This window comes from Camelina sativa, chromosome 13 (assembly GCF_000633955.1).
Source record: "Camelina sativa cultivar DH55 chromosome 13, Cs, whole genome shotgun sequence".
In the NCBI taxonomy this organism is placed as follows: domain Eukaryota; kingdom Viridiplantae; phylum Streptophyta; class Magnoliopsida; order Brassicales; family Brassicaceae; genus Camelina; species Camelina sativa.
Genome location: NC_025697.1, coordinates 13656794 through 13677775, shown reverse-complemented (window position 1 = coordinate 13677775; position 20982 = coordinate 13656794). Strand labels below are relative to the sequence as shown.

At 33.4% G+C, this 20982-nt stretch overlaps 2 protein-coding genes and 1 pseudogene across 3 annotated transcripts; 1 reads left to right on the top strand and 2 right to left on the bottom strand.

Annotated features, from left to right (window-relative positions):
- LOC104736685 (pectin acetylesterase 10) lies at positions 4601–7601 on the bottom strand. Its single transcript, XM_010456713.2, has 12 exons — positions 7016–7601; positions 6713–6795; positions 6479–6608; positions 6329–6402; positions 6132–6218; positions 5909–6033; positions 5754–5814; positions 5610–5663; positions 5438–5515; positions 5244–5349; positions 5003–5148; positions 4601–4895 (listed from the first exon to the last, which is right to left on the bottom strand). The coding sequence occupies exons 1-12, from the start codon at positions 7212–7214 to the stop codon at positions 4788–4790; spliced, it is 1251 nt and encodes a 416-aa protein (XP_010455015.1). The 5' UTR covers positions 7215–7601; the 3' UTR covers positions 4601–4787.
- On the bottom strand, positions 12927–13470 carry LOC109128468 (annotated as a pseudogene).
- Positions 16854–20951, top strand: LOC104736684 (flap endonuclease 1). Of its 2 annotated transcripts, XM_010456711.2 has the most exons (18): positions 16854–16987; positions 17101–17217; positions 17310–17368; positions 17446–17505; positions 17616–17669; positions 17779–17827; positions 17924–17971; positions 18068–18133; positions 18258–18308; positions 18449–18568; positions 18650–18734; positions 18856–18937; positions 19295–19409; positions 19487–19543; positions 19645–19691; positions 19773–19827; positions 20188–20372; positions 20608–20951. In XM_010456711.2, exons 1-17 carry the CDS (start codon positions 16976–16978, stop codon positions 20362–20364), a joined length of 1254 nt encoding a protein of 417 aa, XP_010455013.1. In that variant the 5' UTR covers positions 16854–16975; the 3' UTR covers positions 20365–20372; positions 20608–20951. The 2 variants fall into 2 exon arrangements, with proteins under 2 accessions (XP_010455013.1, XP_010455014.1); XM_010456712.2 differs by lacking the exon at positions 20188–20372 and having other exon boundaries at positions 16856–16987.

Here is a 20982-nt window from a genome sequence, read left to right as displayed (position 1 = left end):
TTTTTTTTTTTTTTTTTTTTTTAAGGAGAGGTTAATAGATCCTAAGTTGGAGTATAGACTTGTTCGGAAAAGTGATTCCGGACAAAGAGATGCATGCGTGAACATTGAACCGAAAGACCCATATTTTTTTGTATTAAAACATTTGTAGTGGGTCTCATATAATATGGTCATTGATTCTATTTGTTTTATTTTTTCTTTTATCACAAGTATAGTATACCGATCGTGTTACTATATAAAAAAAAATATGAATAGTATAAAATTTAGAAATTGATAAAAACAAATCTTTTTTATCAGTGATAAAAACAAATTATTCTCTAATTAGAGTATGTATTCTAACAGAAATACACCAATAAATCTAAGTTGTCTGTCTTCCAAAATTAAGTTAACAAATATTCTAGTATTTTTTCCACAAAATTCTCTAAACTCAACCAATTGAGCTACCGACACCAAATCATGGTTGAAAACGTTGCAAATTTTGAGTTTATGTATCATATGTTTTTAAGTCATATTTTTAATTGTAGATCTTTTTAGATGCAGTTTTTTCCAACTCATTTATTTAGTTATTGGCAAAACATATAAAATAATTTAAAGTTCCTTTATAATTAATCTCAATTTACTACTTTATAAAATAATATCCAAATTATAAACAAAGTACTTTATAAATAAATAGAGTACATTATATAAGAAATAAGTTTTAAAATATTCCTCATACGAAAAGAAAAAAAATATATATTGCTCATACGTACTTGTTTTGGGATTGAATATATACTTCATCATTTCTTTTGGGTGCACAAATAGATGAATATACAAAAGGGACCATTCATGTTAGAATCGAAGTCCATCGCTGTCTCTTTTCATAATCATTGTTTTTACTTCTCAGACATCGATCTCCCACAGTTTTGAAAATGACAGGTGAAAAATGGAAATGGTAATATTCAAAACAAGGGGTGAGCATGTTGAAAGACCAACATATATAGATTTGTGAGTTCGAATTTTGTGACGAAAAAATAATACTATAACTGATCTTGAAGTTGTTTTTTTTGGTTTAATGTAGTTTTCATTCCTAAGTTTATCACATATTAATGATATATTACAAGTAAGATCAACCTACTTACAGTATATAGAGAAGTCTGATTAATATACATGCAACAAAAAAAAAAAAACTGAATATCTTTCTAGGTAAACCGATGTGAAGGTGTATTTATCTTGACCATCATTTAAGCAAATATTTAAGTGTGTGACAATATTATAGAACATTGAAAGTAAGAGAGAGAGCAAATCTAAAACATAGAAAGAACACTATCTCCGACCACTAGTAATGAAAACTAGACTTGATTATTGCTTTCTTACAGAGTAAGTAGTTAAATTCTTGTTAAGTTTTTATTGTTTCACTTTTATTAATGCATGTTGATTCGAGAGATATTTGACGTCACGCTAAACTGTATAAAATTGATTGAAGAGTTGTAAAAAAGATCACAAGATCACTTAGTGATTATAGCTAGTGTTCAATGGTTGCTTAAACAAAAGAAACAAGTCATGCGTGTAGTAATTACAAAATTACATTAATTAACATAAGTAACTACTACATTTCCAAAGATTAATCTTGAATTACGATTTATGAACATCGGTTGCCAAAACAAGAAATAAGTCATGCGTGTAGAAGAAGGGACCCTTGATCTTGTAAGATGGTGAACTACGAAATTCGAAGGTGGTGTAGTCTTCTGACAATATCCCAATATAATTCACACGAGGGCAGCTTTTGAGTTGTTTTTTTTTTCCTTTGAGGTGGACCAAAAATAAAGTTCTATGCTTGCAGAAGAAAGGGCCCTTGTTGCTGACATCTATAGTGTTGATATAACTTGGAAAAGCCATGCAAGAGATAAGAGAGCAAGCAAATTTTTCTTTGTTTTATAAATAAATAACTCAAAATGTTTGGAATTTAAGAATTTATTTTTAACAAGGACAAACATCTATGAACTCATTTAGGAACTTAATAGTCTGGTTTAAAAGAGCAATGTGTATGCGTTGGTGGTACGAGAGTTAGCCTATATAAAAGATCCGATTGTGGTCATGACTCATGATCATGAACGTATTGGGATATGCATGAGTTACCAAGACTGATGAAAATGATGTGAACTATGTAGTTTTTTTTTCGCTAGCCAAAACCATATTACAAAAAGTGATCGAAGCATTGAATTAGTGATTTTGGTTCTTTGTATAAATCTTCTTCGATTTTTTTTGTTCTATTTTCTTCATCACTCGTTAGTACTATGTAAATCACTATTTCAAGTGACACTGTCAATGTCATATGTAAAAACGTTAATTTTTCCGAATATTTTAGCATTTCACAAACAAAAACAAAACAATTACGAGATGAGAAAGTAACTTATTGTGTCGGCTATCATTAGCTAGACAGACAACTTATATGGCACCTCTTGATCTCTTTATGATAAGGGAATACCTATATTTTCGGTCCGACTCTAGCTATTCTTTAAATTTATGATGCTATCTTTTAATTATAATCAATTCATTGATGCTCTTTTTCCAAATCAATTAAAGTTTGAAAATGATTAGAATGGATGGTGAAAAAACAATGTAATCCTCTGTATAGAACCATCTCAATGTTTTAAAGTGACCAAATCGACATATGTGAACATGTGATCAACATTTTAACATTCATTCTCCTACGAACGAATCCTATATATATTTCAAGGGAAATATATAATTTAAAAAAATAAGAGCAGAGAAAATATCGCAGTTACTATCATGAAAAATGGATAATCACATCTAGTAGATAACTTAATTTATGATCAACTGCATCTATGCTTTTACAGTAGAAGTATTAAAATTGATAAATAAAAAAGGATTATATTCAAATTTATTTATGTACACAATTGTGTAAATTAAACAATTACTGTCTTCTATAATATATATATCTGTTCTTTTGTCAACTTATAGTATTTTATATACTTGTACAAACATTATGAATAGAGACAAACCGATATTACAAAGGATTCTCTAGAAATTTCAAAAGCAAACGTTTATGAGTTGATCATTTATATTTTGAAGACTTATATAAAAAAGGTATTTTTTATCCTTACACCTCATAATTTGCATGTGAGCCAAAATAATTGAGGCCCTACATTAATCATAACATTCATTTGTATATCACAATCACAGAATATGTCAATATATAGCTCCATTGTATTTATTCGATCATTGTTGTTTTAATATTTCTCAACTTGTCTATAGATTTAAAAAGCATGTACATATAAAATAAGTATAAATGGAGTTCATTTTTATGAGATTTTTCAATAGAATCGTTGTCGTTTAATATAGAGATAGCGATAACGTAAACAAGAAAAACGAGCTTAGTGATAAAGACAACGTTGATGGCGGTATGAAGACAATATTATAAAGTTGCATTATCAACCAGTCATGGGGACTTAATATTCAAAATTCAAGACATGAGTTTTTATTAATATTTCTTAAAAGTTTTTAAATAATAGTTTCTTTTGGAAAAACAATGACTCCAGCAGTCGTTAAATGTTTTTTAATGAAACTTGATAACATATAATTTTTTAGAAAATGTTTTGGTTAAACTTACAGTAAAACAAACAAATTTATCGACAAATTGGAACTTGTTGAAAGATTTCTTAGAAAGTCTGTGCTTTTTCTTAAGCATTATATACAAAATGTATATGTTAATTATATCACCAAACAAAAAAATGTGTTGTGTTTATAATTTACAAAAATGTTTAGATTTTTTTAATCGTTTGGATTTATTATTGATTACAATTTATAAGATCTATTACATGTTAAAAAAAATGTGTTGTGTGTTTATAATTTACAAACACCTCCGGTTTTATATTTTTGATAAACACCTTCTATTCCATGCTGAACATTTTCAATTGTACGTAAAATCACGACGAAGAGCGATAATTGTGCATAATTGAAGATCATCTGTAAATTTTACTATCACACCTCGTAATTTAGAAACATTAATGAACTCTCGGTCAACCAATTCCTCAAAAGGCTTCCATAATGTTTAGTTTAACAGAAAATTTATTTGTTCATTTAAAATATCAATCATAAAGATGATAACAATATAAAACAATCGAACAATATGTATCATTTGCCTGGTTATCAACATACTTTAAAATATATTATGTTGGTCCAATATTTACAAAACCTCTAGAATATAATTTTGTGGATACCTTTAAACAAAAACCATATCTATAAAATCATTTTAATGATTATGGGTCATGGGCTTTCCAAGCCTTGCCCACCGACGTGAGCTGGACATAATAGTTGCGTTAGTACCTTACTTTAAACAAAAAGTAAGTAATATTAAAACTGATGGTCAAAAAACTTTATACTATAGTCTAAGAAACAATAACTAAAACCTTTTGATTAGTAAACTTTGGTACCACACGTTCAAGCCAATGTCAATATGGTCACAAAATAAATCTACAATGTGTTTTTTTTTTTTTTTCCATATTCACTTTTATATTGACCCCAAAATAGTCAGACTAGCTTTTAAAACCGTGTCGGACTGGTCAGATTGACATGTATTATTGTAAATTTGTAAGTATGAAACTAGTTGCAAAGAAACTATTGAAAGGCCTTAGCTTCATATTTCAATCTCTTCAGGAAAACATTTTTTTTTTCCAATGAAGAATTGGTACGTACGAAAAAGATACAATACAACAAGATAACTGATACATAAAAGAAATGGAACTTTTTTTTGTCTATATAAAGGAAAATAGAAAGAATGAGAAGATCATTCATCTGAAGACCAGATTGTGGCAGCTCCTATCACATGGGTACGGACAGTCTATTAGCTTCACTTCAGCTCTATCGAAGTACCAATCTCCAACCGCTATCGCCACCGCCTATATCGCAGTTTCAAAAAAAAAACGTTGAAAGAATTGATTTATTTTAAAACGCTAATTTTTGTTTAAAGGCAAGTAAAGATGAAGATGCATGCATAGTTGCATACCTTTTTGTGGATAACAGGAGAATTATCGGCGAACCAAGTGTCTTGCCTTTCGGTTTGGCAATGAGAAAAGCAAGAATTGATAAACAAACCGTTCTTTTTCATTTTCGAGAATCCGGTTACAGCTCTCAACATCTGATTTCTAAACCCTGTTAAAAAAAATTGACAGCATTATAAGATAAAGAGTGAGGTTGGATCATTTTGAAAATAAGGATTTTAAAAAAGTTTTAAGATGCTTTTGGACCTTGCAAGAACCGGATTTGTGCTGGAGTACATCTGCCATGGTTCAATCTGCATTCATGCCAGTAACCACTAGGATCTGCACTTGGTGGAGCTATACTGCTTTGAATCTGTTAAAGCAGACCAAAAATGGTTACTTCTAATGATCTCAATTACCACAAAACAAAAAATGCATGGAGTTAGCAGAAGAAAACTTACCTGCCAAATATCATAAGCTGCATTGACAATAAAAAGAGGAGTTTTCATCTGACTGATCAAGTTTTGAGGGAAGAAACACTGTCCCCAAAGCAAAAGATAAAGAGTTTACCGGTCAGCTTTTGCACTAATATGTTACAAGATGCATAAATGTGGTTACAGAGGAATAGCTTACAGAGGTTGGATTGAGATGGTTTGTGCACAAATGTGGCAAATTGTTCTTCACTCCCTGATTCATTACCATAACAAAAGAAAATGTTAAAGTAAAATCTTTTTGATTATAAAATGATATCAAGATTGGTAAATAATAAAATCACACCTGCAACTGCACAACACCATTGTATAGGTTTCTTATCGTGTGACCACCGGAAACATCAGGCCTATAACCACAGAAAAAGAGCGATTCAGTCAACATATACTAAGTTAATTTTAAGAAGAAACAGAAGTAAAGAAAATTCATATGAACTAAGTTACGTGTCCAAGAACAAGCCAGCATCACTTAAGCATTTGACTTTGGTATATCTTGAAAACAAATTTCTGAATTCGTCACAACGTAAAATCACTGCTAGACCACCTGCAGAGCATCCAGATAAAAGTGCCTGAAACAGTAATAGTAAACAAAATTAGTAAACACTATTTCATCTAATGTAAAGAGAAGGATATAATAAGCAAAGAGAAAGGACAAAGTGAAAAACACCTGCTTGGCATTACGCATTCCCTTTGCTTTCAAATCTTCCATTGCAGCTCTCCATATCTTCTCTCCTCTAAACTGAAGCCGTGCAGCCTGAAAATTTTACATATTAAAGAAAATGAAAAGAATTCACAACATGAAAAATCAAGAAAATGAAATGTATGGTCTCTAAAGAAACAAGATTCATAGGTATCAATGAGAACCTTGTTCTGACTATCTCCGCTAAAGGAACCACCATCGCAGTAACGAAGCTTTACTCTATTCCAGTTGAAAAAGTCTGCAAATATAGACGAAATGAGCTACTGTTTCTTAATAATATTTTACTAATACAAGCCTAAAAGACAAAAAAAGACCTGGATTTTCTTGAGCTTTATTGCTAAGTATTCCTGTAAACTGTATCTGTTTCTCCATATAGTTAGAAGAACCACGACGAGACTTCTTTCGGTATACACAGTTCCTTATATTGTCACACCATCCTCCTCCCTTTCCACATTCCCAATTCCAATTTTTAGTAACAAAACAAGACTTAAAATATATATATATATAGAACCAAAAAAACACAAAAAAACATATCTTCTATGGCTAACCTCTAATTGAATGAGCCAGCTATTGGCTCCAAATCCATGTCCACGATGTAAGTGATATCCAGGCAATGTACCATCCAAACAAACTGTAATTAAGACACACAGATCTTAGATTCAAAAACACTGTTCTGTTATATAGCCACATTAGTACATTACATAATGTACCTCACATTCCAAAATCAAAAAGTAGCTTAATATAAAATGCAACTATCCAAGACACATGAGTGATACTAATATAAGATAAACAAACAAAAAAACCTCAATTTGTTTGTGGTAAAAAGCAGCTAGATAAGAGAGAGAAAGTACCAGCTCCTTTGGAACCAGCTCCTCTGATAAGTGTGAGACCAACCATTAATGGGTTGAAATTGGAACTAAATTTGGAGAAACCAAACTCTAATTCCTCAATGCGATCTAACTCAGTGACATTGAACTCAAAATACCCATTTGCCTCATTCCCAAGAACCAGTCCTGCAACTACAAAACCTAACAAGAATAGCTTCCACATTGCTCTCTCTTTAACTCTTTCTTAGAGCTGGGAGTGAAGAAAGAATGGTTAAAAGTAGAAAAATCAGATAAAAAAAGATATAAAACAAATGCAGAAACTCGTAATGTGTTAGTGAAAGAATCGATCTTTGTGTTCAGCTTTTAATAAAAAGAACAAGAAAGAAGAAGAAGGGACAGAGCAGAGAAGTGCAGTGAAGAAAGACTGTTTTAAAAAAGATGTTTCATGGCTGGATTCACGTTTGGAATCTCATTACCTCGATCTTCTTAATACTATTAATCTTAATTAAACTATACTAACTATTTATTGTTATTGTATATAATTATAGTTAATTTTTTTTTCTTTAAGACAAAAGGGAAGAGACCATCTTTTAGTTTACTAGACGTTTGGTTCATACTTGAAACACACATCAACTTACAAAAGAGGTAACCAATACAAGTTCATGATATCTATCTTTTTCATTATTTATTAGATGTTTCTTCATGGTATTTTCTAAATTACGCATTGGAAAGTATATAATTTTAATTAATTATGATATCTCTCTAGGTTTTCTTTTTTTTTTTTCTTTAAAATTCCGCGCAATTCCCATACCAACCAATCTATCTAATGATGTTGAAGAAGCACAATAAAATCATGAGCGATAATTACGGAAGTGGTAATCATGTAATTGCCGACTTACCCATTTGGATTTAAAACATTCTTTTAAGATTAATTAAACTCATACCATCATCATTGTTTTTGATTGAGTCTGAAGTAACCAAGGATGTCAAAATTAATATACACACAAGCACTATTTTTGTCAAAGAGTGAACAAAATAAATTCTAAAGATGCCCAAATGTGAAACTATATCAACAGAAAAGTGGATTAACATACATATTTTTATCATCCCCTCCTCCAAAATAGTTATAGGCTAAAATAATTAAGTCCAAAAACTATTTGGCTAACAAAACAAAATGTCTAATAATATTTTGATTGTGTTTTGAAAGTAATGGCTGGGAGAGAAGTGGTGGGGCTGTTTGTAAATCCGATGCACATGTTACGCTCCTACAATACAAATAAACCCAGACGGTACGGTGCTATCATCCACTCAACTCAACTGTGTTCTTTTTTAGTTTTCTAAAAAGGTCCTTTTGTTTCGATTTTATTTGTGTATGAGCCTCAGTCACGGGATTTTTTAAACTTTTCACCTCCACTTAATCAATGTTTTGTATTTTTAAATTTTTTAACACTTAACTTTCAATTATTTTTTCAGTACTTTTATAAGTAAACACATCTCCAATTTGTATATATATATATATATTTGTATATTCACATAGTTCATTCTCAAAAACCAAAAAAAAAAAAATATTTAGGTTACCTACTTAGATATCTATCACTCCCTCATTAAATACGATAATTATACTTAAATATAATTATTTTAAAACTATGATGTCATGGTTTTTTACATGTTTATCTATTCTTTTTTTTTTAATTACTAGTTTTTTCCTTCTTCAATTGAATACCTATTTTGTCATAATCTTTAATTACATATTACGCTTTCTACAACAAAAACCTCGCAAAAAAAACAACTATTATTATTTGCAGAGTTAAAACATGACATTTCCATTTTTTTTAAATCGCATTATATTGCTATCCAAAATGATAAGTTCTTGATATAGAAAATCCTCTTTTGTATAATATAAAAGCCTTGCAATATTTGTTTACGAGTAATAGTACAAATTTTGTGGTGTAAAGAGAATACAGTGTTGCAGCTTAATTTGTTGAACATTAATTAGGATGTTACATAAAAGTAAAAGTTTGGGGAATTAATTGTGAACTTGGGAAAACATGAAGGGGTTATGAAAGGACTAGGACCGTTAAGTCTATTTGTATGTTTCCGTGGGACGTAATTAATATTGTACGGTTCTCAATAAAATCCTGTCGGTGTGAGTTTTTATAGCGTAATCGTATTTAAAATGATCACGTACCACCACCGTTTCTTACACAAACACAATGATTATATTTGTTGTAGATATCAATAATGTAAGACGTTACATAAAATAAAAACCCACGTATATCACCCATTCACCGTTACGTTCTTTGGTTTTTACTCTTTGCCCCATACATTCCCATGCACGAATAATGAAACGATCCTTATTTGTATTTTCATGTTTTGTTAATTTGACACCCCAATTCTACAGTTTCGTTTACTAGCTATGGTTTTTTTTTTTTTGTCAACTATTGGGCCACAACAGACCGGATCATTAGCCTAATTCCTACATTCGTCGAGAGCGGAACTCGATCTCTGGTGTGATGGTGCTTTGTGCATTAAGGACTTACCTTTGGCCATTGCACTAAGGTCACTTCACTATAAAGTAATAACTACACTTTCTCTTAGGAATTATATACGGGAAAATGACCTATTCCCCCTTGAACTAAGTTACTTTATCCCACACATTCCTGAAACTTTCAATTGTGCCAATATCCCTCTAAACTCTAATAAAATTTGAATATCCCTCACCAACTATACTAAGCTGGATTAAACCCCCAAATCGTGAAACGGTATTATTGTGCCGTTAACGGCATGATGACTAGGACAACACATAAGCACTAAAATGATGTCGTTTAACACTCAAACACGTTCTTAGGCCAAAAGCTAAACGATGTCGTATATGGAATTGGGTTTTTTTCTCGATTTAGGGTTCGTCTTCTTCCTTCCTTCACAAAAGAAATAGGAAAAATTAGAGAGTAAAACAACGAGAAACACTGAGAGATGGAGGAGCGAAGGAGAAATTGAACGAGTCCTTTGTTTGATTTTTGTTCGATTTGGAGATTAACTCAGATTTGTTGGTTGCATTTTATGAAATCAGTGAGCTCGACAATGAGGTACATGGCATTTTTTTTACTTGTGTTTGTTAGATCTCTATTCAATTTTGTTGTTGTAGTTGATAGATTTTGTCTAGCATTGTTCGTATGATATAACTCATGTCTTGTCTATAAGATTTACATGATTAGATTGTAATTTTATTTAGTGTCCACCATGTGTTCGACGAAATGTGTGAAAGAGTTAATAACATTAAAATTGTGGACATTTGATGTAGTGGTCTTGAAGAGGAGGCCTCAGTCGTCAAATTTCCTTGTTACCACAGTGGAAAATTTGTAAAGGTTGGTCGCCATGTCTACTACGATGGTGGTTGTGTTCGATATATAGAAGCAAAAGCGAGTGAGCTATTTGAACAAATGATGAATCATCTCCCAGTTAGTTTGCATGGTCAACGAGTATGGTATAAGATGCCTTTTGAAGGACAAGAAGACCGGAAAGCAATGACAAATGGTGATGAAAATTTCAAGAAAATGTGTTTAGCATCGGCTTGGATCAAAAACTTTGATATCTTTGTGGAGCCTTATTATGATGAAGCTGAGGAAGAATCCAATGAAGAAGAAAGAGTGTGTGATGCTGAACAGTTTGAAGAAGAAGTAAGAGTGGAAAGAAATGTGGCTGGTTTTGTTGATTTAGATGATGAGTATGATGAGTATGCGACACCTGTGGAGTCTGGTGGTGAAGATGATGAGACTGAGGAGTATGTTAGATATGTGAAAGGTAAGGGTGAGATGAAATTTAAGCAAGTGTTTGACAGCTTATAGGCGTTCAAGAAAGCAATTGTGGATTATGTGTTGAAGACAAGAAGAAATATAAAATATGTGCGATGGGATAAAGACAGATCAGAACTTAAATGTGCAAGTGGATGTGCACATAAAGGAGAGGATCCAAATGCCGGTGAGAGACAACAAACCATAGAGCAAGGAGAGACCTTAGATGAAGATCAAGGAGAAACCAGAGATAAGGAGCAAGGAGAGAATCCCGGAATTGAAGAAGAAGAGACCGAACCCTGTACATGGCGAAATTATTGTTCTAATGAAACAACATTGCAGAAGTGGATGGTAAAAGCCTTCAATGATGATCACAGCTGCAACGTTACTGGTTATAGCAAGACTATTACTCAAGAGGTTATTGCTAGGTTGTTTTTGGATGAATTCAGAGAGAACCCGAAACTGATGCCTAAGGTAATTCAAGCGGATATGATGAAGCGTTGGAATTTGATCGCATCTGATGATCAATGTAGGAAGGCAAAGGCAAGAGCATTGGAGATTATTCAAGAAGAGCATGATGAGCAATACTCAAGACTCAAAGATTATCGACTTGAGCTATTAGAGTAAGTCTCTCTTTCACTCTTTCTTTATTAATTTTGTATGCGTTATAAATTTGTGCATTGATAATTTTTGTGTTTTTTGTTTTTTGTAGTTCTAATGTAGGATCAACTGTGGAGGTAGATACATTTGAGGGAGAAGGTGGAGGACTAAATGTCTTCTTCTTAGGATCAACTGTGGAGGTAGATACCTTTGTGTTCCAAAAGGTAATTAAACTGTGCATCTACAACTTTCATGTATTATTTACTGCATAATAATTATTCTTTGATGATTTCAGGGTTTATTGAATGCTGTTTCTGAGTTATTGCCACAAGTTGAGCATCGTATGTGTGCAAGACACATATATGCTAACCTAAAGAAGAAACATCCACATAGGGCTGACATGAAAGCAAAGTTCTGGACGGTTGCCAAGAGTTATAACAACGCACAATACATCAAACGCTTGGAGAAGTTGAAGATGAATGACATGAATGTCTAAGAATAAGTGATGCAGAAGAATCCCAAAAACTGTAGTATTGCCTATTTCAAGTCAACATCCTCTTGTGATGATGTAAGTAACAACATCAATGAGTCATTTAACAATGCCATTAACGTTACAAGAGAGTTGCCATTGGTGGAAATGCTTGAAACTATCAGGAGAAGAGCAATGGTGCGCATAGATATTAGAAGGAAGAAGGCAAATAATCACAAAGGTCAATATAGTATAAAGGCGATGGAGAGGGTGAATCTAGAGCAGAAGAAGATATTAAACTGTGCAACCATTCCTGCTAGTCCAGGTGAGTATGAGGTTAAGGAGAAGAAATCATCATATAAGGTTCACATGGCCATGCATTCTTGCACACGCCGGAAGTGGGAGATGTCAGGCATTCCTTGTCGGCATGCTTTGAAGGTGATTTCAGTCAAGAAACTCAAGGTAGAGGACTATATATCATCTTGGTATCTGAATTCTAGGTGAAGGAATGAGTACAATGCACATATAGATGCGGTTAGAGGAACAAAATTTTGGCCTAAGTCTGGTCATACTGAGATACAACCACCACCAAGACCGATAACTCAAGGTAGAAACAGTGTCCCTAAAAGAATCAAAGAGAGGAATGAGTCACCACAAAAGAAGAAAAGTAAGGGAAAAGATCTTAAAGTTACTAGAGAAAGGAGGATCATCCATTGTGGAAGATGTTTTGAGGCTGGGCTTAACACAAGGGGCTGCAAGCAAAGTGGACCTCTGGATTATAGACATTCAAAAAAGTCTAAAGTGGCTGGAACAACAGAGTTGTGCATCGGATCAAGTCAGCCACCTCAAAGCCAAGTTATTGATTGAATTCACATGTCCTAGTGCTTTTGAGATGTTTTGTTTCTAGGTGAACTTTGTTTGGTCTTTTCTAAGAACCTTTGAATCATGTTTTGGTCTTTTATAACAATTATTAGGTTCACCTTGTTTGGTCTTAAATATTGTCTCAAACACAACATCTCATTTCTTAAATATTGTCTCAAACACAACAACTTGTACATCTACCATACCATACACATTACAATACAAACACATAAACAAGAACCATCAACACAACACAAACAAGAATGTTCTTCAACCCACGCAATTCCATCTTGCATCCTTGAAGCTCTTTCTCAAAACCCCTTAGCTCTTTCTCAAATCCGCAGATCACCGCTTCACAGGTGCGAGTCTCCATTGCAAGAGATTCCATTTCTCATTTGCATACTTGTAAACTTTTTCTTAATGTCAATGAAGCTCCTTCAAGATCATCAATTCTCAGAATCATATCTTCAATCTTTTCAACCATTGATTCATCTGTCCACTTGAACAAGTGACCACAACTATTCTGTAACATAATTAAAGAATGTATCAGAATTTTACAATTTCTAGCTTAACTACCCAACAATTAAACCATTAACTCATCTCCATTTGGACAAGCATTAAAAAGTCTCCCTCGATTTTTCACAGTCTTTGATGTCCTCAAAAATGCATTCTCTCCACATCTACATTTCTTCGGAATTCCTCTTCCTCTTACACCCATTTCAGCTACAACAGCTTCGATTCTCGATCTCTCAGTGTTTCTCTTTGTTTCAGTTTCTCACTTTTGCGATTTGTTTTGGGAAGGAAGAAGAAATAAGAACCCTAAATCAAATAAACCCCCAATTCGTTATACGACGCCGTTTAGTGTCTGTAAAACCATGGGTTTAGTGCTAAAACGCAATCGTTTTAGTGTTTACGTGTCGTCCTAATCATTATCTGTTAACGGCAAATTAACTCTGTTTCACGATTTGAGGGTTTAATCCGGCTTAGTATAGTTGGTGTGGGAAATTCAAATTTTATTAGAGTTTAGAGGGGAATTGGCACAGTTGAAAGTTTCAGGAATGTGTGCGATAAAGTAACTTAGTTCAGAGGTGAATCGACCATTTTCCCGAATTATATACATATACATATTTAGAGGGGTGTATTCAACTTTACATTTTAAGTGATTTGTGTGAAATTTACAAATTCCAGGTTATTCAATCATGAATTTTAAAAGTCTATTAAAATCCACTGTTATTGAACTAATGATTGAAAAATCTACTTTAAAATCCATTGTTTGAATACACCCCCTTACTTTAAATTTTTTTTTTTAATGAGAACTAGATTCGAACCCGCACGTACATGCAGGGATGTTTTCAAAAAGTTTTTTTTGCTTTTTTAAGAAATATATTTGTTGTTCTTACTGTAGAATTTTGTTTTGTGGACTTGTTGATATATTAAGTTTTTTTTTGTTTCGTAAAGTATTTTTCAATTACAAAATTCAGGTAGAGAAAATGCAAGGCCCAATTTAATGATTCTTTGTTTTATTAATGTTGATTAAAAGTGGGCCTCATTTTTAATATTATTGGCCCACATAGAAGCTGATTCTTTAGGGAAAACGAAGTGAAACAACAGTTTTGGAGAAGACAGTGTAAAAACAGTATATTTAACAGAAAAAACCGATCTGTACGTTTTTCTTACCCAAATCTTTCAATCAATCTTGTTTACTATCGAATCCATCTCAACGTTGAAGCAAAGTATGAAACCAATATCGATTAGGTAAGCGAAGATTGGTATTTGTTTTAATGTTTTATTTGATTTGTATTGTACGATTCATATTTCCTTTTCCAAATTTAATAAATTATTCTAAATCTCCTGGGTAATATTCTCAAAGTTTTTTTCGTGATTATTTGTGGATGATTTCATAGCCGCACAATTTTTTTTTCTGAAATTTAGTTAGATTCGTTTAAACCTTGAATTCCATGTTTGAAACTGCTGTTATGTTTGCCGGAAAAAAATTGTTACTTTATCCAATACGATTTTTTGGTAATTTTAGTTTCTTGTAAATTTGTTTATTAGCTTAGATCCTGTATCTGATTCTTATTAAATGTTTTCTTGGATACTCATTTGTTGTTGGAAGATGTCTGATTTTATTTCTGTTTTAGTACAGTGAAAACTGGAACTAAATAAAACAAAAACTGCCGAGGAAGAAGATACTTACAGATAAGACTTTGTGGTTCCGTTAAGCTATATGTACAATCCAATCAAATATATAAGTTTCATTTGGGTCGTTTGGATATGTTATGGATGATGGTTTGGTTTTAACAAACTGTGTTATATTCAGGTTCTCTAACATGGTTAGAAGTATGGTGTTTCGCCATGAGAGTGCTGATAAGAACTCCTTTAATCGGTTAGTCATTCCAAACTTTATTTTCTAATTTGAGTTATTTCTTAACAAAATATTTAGAAGTCAGTTCAACCGAGTAAAAGTTTCGGTTTATTATTGAATAGAGTATAGTATTACAATCTTCCCAAATATAAAAAAACCCTTTCCTTTTGAATAATCTTGTAGACATTATTGAAACTGAAAACATCGAAAACAAAATAAGTTCCCAAAGTAATAAGATAAAATGATGAAATAATGGATAGATGGCTGCAACCATTTGATATCTAGGTTCTTCTCACATTTCGTATCTCCTTTCAGCCTCCCTCTGCTTCAAACTTAAAACCATATTTTTATCCCAAAAGTATCATAGTTTTGATCAGTCATCCCTTCTTATTGTAAAGTACATGTTAAAAGTACAACCCCTGTAGCAAAATTTATAAAACGGATAGATACATGAATATGTAACAAATGAAATGCTTTGTTTAAGGTCATCAATTCTAATACATACATAAATGACATGATCCATTCTGCTTTCTCCGATATAATCTAGAGGTTTTTGAAAACCTCTTTGAATACTACATTCCTTGACCTCTTCTGCGGTTTCCCATCTTCCAATGATAGGTTTGTATTTTCCCGTATGCGAGATGTGTAAGACGTTGATCACGGTGAGATTTGGTATTTTCCCGTATGTGGAAGATTTGGTAAGTTGTTAAAATTTAGTAAAGAAAATATTTTGATATCGTGGATACATAATTCAAAATTGGAGATCACATAATCTTCGAAGAATATGTTAACTGTTTGATTTTGTGTTGGTAATTTTCGAGATTTGTTACGATTTAGTTGCTAAGATTATATGAACCTTACTTAGATATTCTAAGCTAATTATGGGGGATTGATTTACAAAAATTTAGGATAATTAGATATAATTAGCTTCTCTTTTTTTTTTTGTCAAAACGATATAATTAGTTTCTCAAGCTTATAATTTTATATTGTATAACAATATCAATAATTTTTTTCTTTATTGTGCTTATAGTTATTGATCTCCTATTAATCAATGTAATTACAAAACTCTAACCCTAAGTCTCTATTCCCTAACCTATATATATTCATAATTATTTGTTGTCATTGTATTTGTTCCTCTTACATGCGTGTCATCCCTTGCAAGTCTGCAACTCAAGCTACCAAAGGTTTTTTTTTGTTCTCTTTGTTTTTTGTATGTTATTAATAAAATTATCAACTAATCATCTATTATAAAAATAATCGCAGATGGCAGATTCAAGTCAAGACCGTAATCCCACTGAAAAAAAGAAAGCAATTGATACTGATGATCCTTCTCCAACGGTAAAAAAACAAAGGTCACCGCTCAAATTTCTGGAAATGCTTTAAAAGCATGGAATAACCGTTAAAAACCGTAACCAAACCGAAACCGAATCAAACTGTGATACATATGATTTTTATATGATTTTTTTTTTATGAAAACGAAAAAAACCATAAACCGGAAAAACCGAACCGTAATCAAACCGAATTACGTATTGTTTCTTTATGGTTCTATTTTTATAAAATAAAAAAAAACCGTAAACCGAAAAAACTGAAGTGAAACTAAACCGAAAAACTGAATAGCATCCCTAAATGGGTTTAGGGAGAAGTTGTTTTTATTATGTGTCCGAAAAAAAAAGAATAATATGAGTAATAGGCCATGGGCCTTAACCCACCTTATGGGCTCATTAGGTTTAAAGGCCTCATAAAGTTGACCAGACTACAGCGCGCCCACACGTGTTGAGGAGGCGGGAAAACAACATCGCCGGCGTCAGTCAGAGAGACCCAAAGTGGCACAGTTCCCTGAAAGAGAAAAGAACAAAACCTTCGCTCGCTGATTCGCTCTGTTTTATCTGAAAATCGCCATGGGTATCAAGGTCTGATGGAGCGAACGATTTCTTCTCGTTTCAATTTAAGATTACCAATCCTGAATTGGATCTCATGCTGATGTCTTTTTCGTTGGGTGAAAAAAATGTCTGATTTTTTTTAGGGTTTAACGAAGCTTTTAGCCGACAATGCGCCAAGTTGTATGAAAGAACAAAAATTTGAGAGCTATTTTGGTCGGAAAATCGCCGTTGATGCTAGCATGAGCATCTACCAATTCCTTGTTCGTTCCCTTTCAATCAATCTTATTTCGCACTAATCTTACTCAGCGAGAGAGTATTAACTTTTTGTAATTGTGAAATCGATGTGACGCAGATTGTGGTAGGGAGAACTGGGACTGAAATGCTCACTAATGAAGCTGGTGAAGTCACTAGGTTACTACTTACTACTCTCTGTTTCCACATTTGTAAAAGTTTGGATCTTTCTATCTGATTTGTTTTATACATTGTAGCCATTTACAAGGGATGTTTAATCGAACGATTCGTCTTCTAGAAGCTGGGATTAAGCCTGTGTAATGCTCTCCTTCCTACATTCTTTTTTTTTGGACTTTCGCTGTTAGTAGAAAAGGTTTGCCTTTTACTATTAGTCTTGCTAATTTAGTTCTGAATCTTTTGGGTTCAGATATGTTTTCGATGGAAAGCCCCCGGAGTTAAAGAGACAAGAACTGGCAAAACGGTATTTTTTTTTTGTTATCATGAATTGAGTTTTAAGTTTATAGGTGGTAAGATGAGTTACTGAACTGTTGTGCAACTATGGTTATATTTATTCTATAATCTTGATCCAGTTACTCCAAGAGAGCTGATGCAACTGCAGATTTGACTGGTGCAATTGAGGTTTGCCACTCGTTCTTGCCTTACGAGTTTGCTTACGTAGCTTTAGTTTACTACTAAAAGAGCGTGCTTTTTTAGAAGCTATTTTATGCTTGACAGGCAGGAAACAAGGAGGACATTGAGAAGTACAGCAAACGGACTGTCAAGGTACTCTATTCTTTTCCATCTATGAATCGTTGGACTTCTTAGTTTTATAGCATCCACTTGAAAGCAATTGATAGATGTATAATCTCCCACCTCCAGGTGACAAAACAGCACAATGACGACTGCAAAAGACTCTTGAGACTCATGGGGGTGCCTGTTGTTGAGGTACTTATGTTATGTGCAGGGGCTTAAGGATCTATATCTCCCCTCTCATAACTAATCTTTTTGGTTATGATATGAAATGGCTAAAAAGTTTGAAAAGAAGACTGATGTGGCTTCTTACACACAGGCCACTTCCGAAGCTGAAGCGCAATGTGCTGCACTTTGCAAGTCAGGAAAGGTCTAATTTCTTTTGTCTGTTCTCCTTTTGGTGTTTACTGACAGTTTTGAGTGACCAATATCTCCAATCTTGTAGAACTGGAAGTTTTACAAGGTTTGCACTTTGCAATGCTTCCTTACGAATAGTTTCTGTCTGTTTAGGTTTATGGTGTGGCTTCTGAAGATATGGATTCCTTGACTTTTGGAGCTCCTAAGTTTCTTCGCCATCTGATGGATCCTAGTTCCAGAAAGATCCCTGTCATGGAATTTGAAGTTGCTAAGGTTTCTCTCTTACACACACTATCCTTTTCTTCTACGTGTTAAGTAAATGAGATCATCTCTTCTCTTGTGGTCTCATTTCAGATTTTAGAAGAGCTTCAACTTACCATGGATCAGTTCATCGACTTGTGCATATTGTCAGGGTGTGACTATTGTGACAGCATCCGAGGTATCTAGAGATCTATTTTGCCTCTTTATATCTTTCAACTGTGGGTGAAATGTATCAACACAGTCGTTTTTAGCTTTGTAAATGTAAAGGCATGTAAACTAATATGCATATTTTGTCACAGGTATCGGAGGGCAGACTGCCCTAAAGCTCATTCGCCAGCATGGATCTATTGAGACCATACTTGAAAATATAAACAAAGAAAGGTTAACCTCTGTTAAATTATCTCAGAGTTATTTGATTTGGGGACAAGATACTGATTTTATGGTATAATAGCTCAAACTAACCAATGCGAGTGAAGGTTATAATTGCGAATTCAGTCTAATTGGGTGCATATTACCCTATTACCCTATTACCCTGTGTCTTCTGTTGAAAAATGAATTTTTTTCTCTCCAAGTTGCATTACCAAAACCACGCTTAGAAGCTTTTTGTGTCAATTTGTAGTCTGATAGAAATTAATCTTTACTGTTAATTTTGTTGAGTTCCTACTTAGAACATCTGCTGTTCCAAGAAACAATAGCTACAGTGTGTTAAAGACCTTTACCACTCTGTATTATATGTAGGTATCAAATACCTGAGGAATGGCCATATAATGAAGCTCGGAGACTTTTCAAAGAACCTGATATCTTAACAGATGAAGAGCAGCTTGATATTAAGTGGACCTCTCCAGATGAAGAGGTAGAAACTGAGTTCTCCCCCTTTTTAGATTCTTCGGGAGTGGTTTTTAGTTACCTCTTTGTTTTCTCCTTTGCCAGGGTATAGTTCAGTTTTTGGTGAATGAAAATGGATTCAACATTGATAGGGTAACAAAGGTATGTTTCATGTAGTGTTGTCATACTTTGTTCCATATTGCCATATAGATGCAATGCTTTGTTCTGACAAAATTATGGATGATCTGAAATTTTTTATATAGGCCATAGAGAAAATTAAAACTGCGAAGAACAAATCATCCCAGGGCAGGTATGCACCTCTTGAACAATATAGTGGTGATTTTAGCTTTTACTTCTCTTTCCACTCATTTATTTCTTAAACATTTCACAGGCTGGAATCATTTTTCAAGCCAGTTGCTAACTCATCCGTGCCTGCTAAGAGAAAGGTTTGTCTCCTTCAATTTTATATATGGTTGAACCCAATAGCTCTTAAGATCTTTTCTTTTGACTTGCACATGAATGTGTACGTCCTATAATCTTTTTAAGTGCCAAAAGAAACACGGATTAGGAAATTAGTTGGTAAGTCTATGAATGTTAAAACAATTCCCCGATTCGTGGTTTGTGAGACGTTGATCTTCTTCATGCTGCCCACCTACACCTTGTGATAATGAAGTCACTGTGTCCTTAGCTAGCTAGAAACTCTTAATACAAGTCCAGAAATGGATGGAAATATATGCACACACTTTAGGGAAAACTTATATGCCTAGTTGCCTCTTGAGGTGATTCCTCAATATACTGGATCACAGGGTACCAAATGTTTGCTCCAGCAGTATAAACCAGCTATCAGCAATAAAGTATTTTCTCTACATGCTTTTGGATGGAACACCTCCAATAAAATTGCTAGCATTAAGCTGTTCTCTCTACCTCGGGGTTCCGACCTGTCTGTTCAAGTGGCTGGAGGTGGCTTAGGCACAAGAATTTAAATATCACGGTGAATATTTAAAATCAATCTGCCATAATTTCTGTAGTTCTATTTAGCTATATGTTTAGTGTACGTCGCTGAGCTGGAAACTACCTTACATAGACTAAGCGCCGCCATTCTTAATCCTGTGGTAAATAGAACACTCTACTTTGTGTTCCACATGTTTTAGATATACATGTTCCACATGTTTTAGATATACATACATCATTTGGTGTTTATAATCTTTTTTTTTACTTTCTAATAGGAGATCCCAGAGAGTACCACTAAAGGAGCAGCAAATAAGAAAACCAAGGGAGGTGGTGGAAGGAAGAAGAAGTAAATCACAATTCAAGTTGTTCTAAGGCTGTATAAGTTAGTACGCTTCTGCTGCAAAGATCTCGGGAGAAGATTGATAAACTTTGATGATTTTCCTAGGGTTAAGTAGTCTGTTTGCTTTTTGTTTTACAACGTTTCCGAAACCTTCGTTAGTCTCTGCTTCCTCAATGGTAGAAAATTAGTATGGTCTGGTCTTCTTTTGCATCATTGTGGTTTCGGTGATGGCATGATCATGAATTTGCTTTTGACAAGGAAAATGCTTGTGCTTGTGTATTCGAAATTGGGCTGATTTCAGAATTTAGAT

Bases quoted from the DNA above. Each gene is read 5' to 3' on its own strand.
- LOC104736685 (XM_010456713.2), bottom strand. From the start codon at position 7,214: ATGTGGAAGCTATTCTTGTTAGGTTTTGTAGTTGCAGGACTGGTTCTT. The intron at 5,350-5,437 runs GTAAGTTTTCTT...CTGCTTTAACAG, and splicing joins CAGCTTATGATATTTGGCAG to ATTCAAAGCAGTATAGCTCC. The intron at 5,149-5,243 runs GTCCAAAAGCAT...TTTTTTTAACAG, and splicing joins ACAAATCCGGTTCTTGCAAG to GGTTTAGAAATCAGATGTTG.
- LOC104736684 (XM_010456711.2), top strand. The intron at 19,410-19,486 runs GTAGAAACTGAG...CTCCTTTGCCAG, and splicing joins GGACCTCTCCAGATGAAGAG to GGTATAGTTCAGTTTTTGGT. The intron at 19,544-19,644 runs GTATGTTTCATG...TTTTTTATATAG, and splicing joins ACATTGATAGGGTAACAAAG to GCCATAGAGAAAATTAAAAC.